A 6,000-nucleotide genomic window follows, 5' to 3' on the forward strand; every position below is an offset into this window, starting at 1 on the left:
ATGTCTCAAGTGATGATAATACTGGCTCTGCTTCCGTCTTCTACTTTTTTAGTCCCGATAAAAAATTCTGCATCTTCAGTGTATACCACCAAACAATTCATAACTGAAGACCAAAGCTGGGGAACGCTTATTTTAAGTAATTTTTATGTGATCCATTTTTACGTGTGTATATATATATATATATATATATATATATATATATATATATATATATATATATATATATATGAACTTTATTTTTCTTCTTTTGTGAAGTATTTTCCTATTAACAATTTTTGTTTAAATTAGCTTGTGAATTATTTTACAGTTCTTTGATCGTTTAAAACTCTTTGGGATGCCAGCCAAGCACCAGCCGGATTTCATCTACTTGCGACATGTTCCTTTAAGGAAAGTCCATCTCTTCACTATAATCCAGCTCAGCTGTCTGGTCCTGCTTTGGGTAATAAAGACATCAAGGGCTGCAATCGTCTTTCCTATGATGGTAAATATTTTAATCAATTACTAAAATAACCTGTACGAGCAAAAGATAGAATTGTAAGCTATCACTTTAATTGTGTTCAATTTGCCTTTTAAGCTTTTGATTCTCCAGTACTTATGTATGCAGTGATAAGATTTCAGTATATATTATACAGTGTATGTTTAAAGTGACTTACAGAAATAACTTTTGTTTTGTTTTTTTTCTCCTAGGTGTTAGCACTGGTGTTTATTCGAAAACTGATGGACTGTTTTTTCACAAAGCGAGAGCTCAGCTGGCTGGATGACTTAATGCCAGAGAGTAAAAAAAAGAAATTAGATGATGCAGAACGGGAGGTAATTTAGTGTCATAAACTATACATGTCCAAGGAAAATCTCTACTTCATACGGCTTTTGTATAGTGCCATCTTATGGCAGGCAGTAAGGCTGCATGTCTGTTATTTCTTTTCACCTTTCAAAGGGAATCCACTAACCTCTTTGAATCTCGATCACACACTGTACATGCAGCATGTGATTGAGATTCAGGATTGGCAGCTATGATAATGTTGGACTAACTGTTCTGTTTAGGAAGAACAAAGTATGCTGGCAATGGAAGACGAGGGAATAATCCACTTGCCACTGGAAGGAAATTACAAGTAAGAAAAGCTGTACTTTAAAGTATAATAGTAATAATTTGTAGATAAGAATGTGATATGCACACAAGAGATAAAGCAAATACATGTAGCGTTTGTTCATGTTCTGGATGAAAAGTGGAACTGCAGAGAGAATTCAAGTTGTGAAAGGATAGGATCCTTGTTGTTGTTGGGCTTCAGGGTGGCTCGCACCTCTTCCGCATTGCTAGTAAATTACAGTACATAGTCTGTTTTGGTATTTTTGTCAGAAACAATGACTTATTTTAATTTAAAATTGCTATATGTAATATGTTTTTGTTTTCAGGGAAGATCCTGCAATGGTTAACATTTCCGATGAAATGGACAAAACGTCTGTCTGGAAGACTCTCACCATGAAAACTGAAAACACAAAAAACAAAGACGTGCCCTCTAAAAGGTTTTGAATTTGATTATTTCATTCATTTATTTTGAAGATGTGCAGTACAAATAATCAAATTACCAGGCTGAGTAAAGGGTATAATTTGGAAATAAATACAGCTGATGCATTTTATAATAAGGCTATTTTTTTAAAATGGAAATTAAAAGTTACGAGACAGCCCAGGTCTGACCCTGAGCTGCACTTTTCAATAGCCATGGGGTAGTAAAGTATGTATACTCAGTTCAATTATTTTAATAAGGTGCATGCCTCGGCCAGCCGCTAAACTCGGTTTAAGATACTAAAACCTATTATTTGATGTGGACTTGCTGTTTAACTTTTGAAGAAAACATCTTTTCAAACTCAATGTGGGTTGTGGTCTGTTTAATAGCACATTTCCTTCCATACATAAAGTAGTAGTAAAAAGTACTGGCGATTTTAAAAGATAGCATTTTCTCTATACGTACCTTTTAAATTCACTAATAGGTTTACAAACCAAATAGTAGAGAACAACTGTACCAAGTTCAATTAGTAGCTGGCGGTGGTATATTATGCTCTGGGCCATAACCAGAGCTGTCATCCTCAAATCTGTGTTACACGGCAAACCAACAGAGACAGATAAGGAGTCTTTTGTACTTTACCAGAAGTTTTACATGAGGGTCAGCATTTATGATGCAAAAAAACAACCGAGGGCACAACCGAGGTGTCCTCATAGCTAGTTATGGCCATAATTATGCTGTATTAAATTAATCATTTTAAGACAAAAATCAGTTGAATCATGATGTCGTTTTTGTCTGTACACCACCTGGTGGATATCTGCCACTAGCACACCTACAGTACAGTACACATGGTTCATATAATGGAACTTGTGGAATTATGTCAGGCAATAGAAATTAATATTTAAAAAATGCTACGGCTAAGGACCAAAGACTTTGAATAGTTTCTGGAACTCAGTGTATCAATAAATAATTGTGCAGCATTCAAGTTACATTTCTTTCATATAGAATATGAATTTAGATTTACTGCACATTTCTATGCAGTTCTTTCTGTAGGCAGAGAAAACATTTGAGCCCGAAGGGGATATAATACTTAACTGATGTCATTATAACTAAGACTCTAAAGGGTTAAACGTTTAAAAAAGATACAAATTCGAAACAGCACTGTATTTTACTACAGCTTTAACCAACAAAGCGCTATTTATGAGTATCTTGCATTTATTTTCATTTTTTTATATTTTTATATATAATATTTTGTTATAGTATTTTGATGCATCGTAAGCTACCATAGTTGAACATTATGCAAAATAAAATATAGCAATGACTATAAATAGCAAATCAAGTTTACTTTTTTATTGAAAATGTGCAAATGTTATCGAACCATTTTAAGGTTTAAACTTTAATTTATTAGTTTAGAGCCTTAATTAAGCATGCTTGCTAAAAATAATTTGAACTGGTTATTAGATAATTAGGTACTCTTTATAGTTAGTTCTAATGAATGTGTGTATGTGAATGTTATTTTTTTTTTTTTTCTAACTTCACAACTGTCTTCTAATTGATGAAGCGTAGCATATTGTTCTCCCCTTCATTTTAAAGAATGGGATGAAATTAACATTTCTTGAATTAATTTTTCATTCCATTTCTATCATAAGCTCCCTTTCCTAACCTCTATAGAAGCTGTTTTCCCAAAGGTAAGATCCTCTCCCTGTCTTTCTACTCATGTTCAGTATACAGCCCTGCCAAAGAACATACGGCAGTGTGGTGACATGCTATGTATCTATGTATGATACAAAACCACTAATAATAAAATAAAAGCATAACACTGAAAAAACTAGACTTGCTGATTGTCAATAGTTTTCAAATTGTTGCTGTATAACATTAATTACATTAAATGTACAATTTTTAAAAATCACTGCTTTAAACTGTTATATGTTTTGTATCAGACAAACTATACAGCACTGCAAGTATGTTTATATTTGCCAGATTCTTTAAAGGGTAATATTTGTCCCTTTTTTGTTTGAACAGTACTGACACAAATGATGGAAACAACTAATGATTTTCCTTGCTCGGCCCCTTTACTGACTTGGCCTCCCTGACTAGATAATCGTCTCGTCTTTAGAAACATTCGGAATATGAGCACGACATCCCACAAGTAGAATGATACCCCAAAATGCTCTCCTTGTCTAGGAAAGCAGTAAATAGAAAAACATCTCCTGCTAAGAAAAATGTGCTAAGAATTTTAATGAACAATCTGTCTGACAAGTTTAAAGAGGAGATGTTTCTCTATTAAGGAATACCAATATGTTTACTGAGCAAGCAATCTGAGTGCCATCCCCCCCCCCCCCATGCTCAGTTTTAGTGCTTACCATGAAGGAGGAGAACATTTTAGGAGTATGATTCTAAGTGTGAGATGCATTGCTTATTAAAATATGTTGCATGTTTTTAAAGAGGAGACGGTTATCTCTTCGGAGACACCAAGGTATTTAGTAAGTAAGGGGTCTGAGTGAGGAAAAATGGGCAATACAATCTCCACCCCTACAATAGTCTTGCTGAAAATCATTTGTTTCCATAGTTTGTGTTGGGTCTCTATATATTGTAGCTTCACTTGGAGCAGTTAATAAAGCATGCACATAAAACATTATAAATAAAAGACAGGTGACAGGTAACTGCTAGAAACTCATCTGTGCATGATGTTGTTTCTTTTCTTTATTCTTACTTGCAGTTCATTAGCATGCTATTCCTATATGCCTCAGCAATGCTAGTGGACGATTCAGTTCTGTAAGATGACATCTGTTTTGCTATCAATATGAAATTATGTATCATTAAGCATTGATTTATTTATCATTTTTGGGGGTTGAGGTAGGTAAAAAACAGAACTGATTTTTCATAGGCATTGTCTAAGGTCACCTCATCATACCTCTCAACTGTCTGAACAATAAATAAGGGAGGCATATCTTAAATATCACTAATAAATAACCTATAAGTTACCAACATTGTTTCTTCACAAGGAACTTTTTTTTTTTAAACAAAAGCAATCCTTTTAGAACATACAACATAGATGGTTTTTAAACTTCCAACACAATCTTGGCTAGTTGAAAGGTATGTTATAACTCAGTATATAAAGGGGAAAGTGTTCTTACGTTGTATCAGTGAATATTTCTGCTCTTTTTTTAGCTTTCACTCTAGTAGTGAAGGAAGACTGGAGAAGAAAGCGGAGACAGGGAAAGGCATTGACAGGGAGACATGTCTATAACCTGCTCCTCAGTTACATTGCTGTTTTCACATGAAAGACAACAGTGTGCCAGTTATATAGTGGGGTAGACTTTACAGTATGTATATTTTGTCACGTAAGTCTGTAGGTAATTGTGTAAAGTTATATTATTTGAGTATATCAAAAAATGTACCTGTATGTTTGTTTTAGAAAACATACAGTCACCGCTAAAATAAATGCAATTTTTTTTGTTCTCTGTTATTATCTTCTCAAATTATACCAGCAATTTAAAAGGAACATATCTGCTGATAAAAGAAAAGATGTTTTCTGATAATCATTTGGAATTGTTAATTCTACTAGAGTTAACTGTTGCTTAAAAACAGTGTAATTTGATTTATGTTACTTTTAAACTAAGTTGGATGTATTTTGTATGTTTTATATTTACATTTTCCTAAAGACCATGCAATACTGACCATTCTCATGTATCGTAAATCAAGTTCGATTTTCAATTATATAGATGACATATTTTATAATTTAACAAGAAAATAGACAGAGAATACACAAAATTAAAGTTGCAGTCCCATAAATGAAATGTGCTATCAAATACCTTAAAAAGTGTTGCCCACTTGTGATATTAACCATCCCAATATACTGCACACAGGTTTTGTAGTATTGTCGGGTTTTTTAAACCAAAAGGTGCACAGAACTTCTATTGACATTTACTAATATGTGAGACTCAATTAAAATTAAAAAATACTACACACCATCTCACATGCTTGACTGTAATGTCTTTCTTGTTCCAACTTTAGTAGTTTAGCTCAGCTTCACGTTTAACAGCTTATATCACTGAACACACCACGCTTCATAGTGTCATAAGCGGTATATTGCTCTGTGGTTGTACATTTTCAACAGTAGTATTTCAATATTAATTAGTCTTGTTTTTAAATGTCTGCGCAGCACACAACAATGGGTCTAATTCAATTAAGTTCGTAGTTGAAAAAAAAACTAAGTATATGTTGAATAATAGAATATTATAGAATACATGTTTGGGGTAAATTGTTATTGAAGAATATGAAATTAATATCGTTGGGGGTAAATTTGTGTGTTTTTTGAGCGGAAATCTGCTACTAGAATAGACTTAAGTGTCAAATTTTGCTTCTTTAGTTGTACAGTATGCTTACAGTTAGTGTGTTTTCATAAATTTAACAGGACACAACTGTTAGACACTGACTAATTATTACTAGTCTTCAGTTGTAATTTTGAAACACTCAACTTCAAGAAATCTGTTCTGAA

The 6,000-nt window shown here is 33.2% G+C and overlaps 1 protein-coding gene across 1 annotated transcript in view; it reads left to right on the forward strand.

Moving 5' to 3' along the window:
• The window catches only part of LOC121323282 (sodium-driven chloride bicarbonate exchanger-like), a 55,485-nt gene extending 49,873 nt beyond the window's left edge, over positions 1 to 5,612 (forward strand). The window contains exons 21-25 of the mRNA XM_041264250.1: positions 308 to 481; positions 688 to 810; positions 1,042 to 1,109; positions 1,411 to 1,521; positions 4,671 to 5,612. Of these exons, the coding sequence (XP_041120184.1) occupies positions 308 to 481; positions 688 to 810; positions 1,042 to 1,109; positions 1,411 to 1,521; positions 4,671 to 4,749 (555 nt within the window). The 3' untranslated portion in view covers positions 4,750 to 5,612. The remainder of the gene's footprint in view (positions 1 to 307; positions 482 to 687; positions 811 to 1,041; positions 1,110 to 1,410; positions 1,522 to 4,670) is intronic.
• Positions 5,613 to 6,000: the final 388 nt, after the last annotated feature.

The sequence above is a fragment of the Polyodon spathula genome, chromosome 11, assembly GCF_017654505.1.
Source record: "Polyodon spathula isolate WHYD16114869_AA chromosome 11, ASM1765450v1, whole genome shotgun sequence".
NCBI lineage: Eukaryota > Metazoa > Chordata > Actinopteri > Acipenseriformes > Polyodontidae > Polyodon > Polyodon spathula.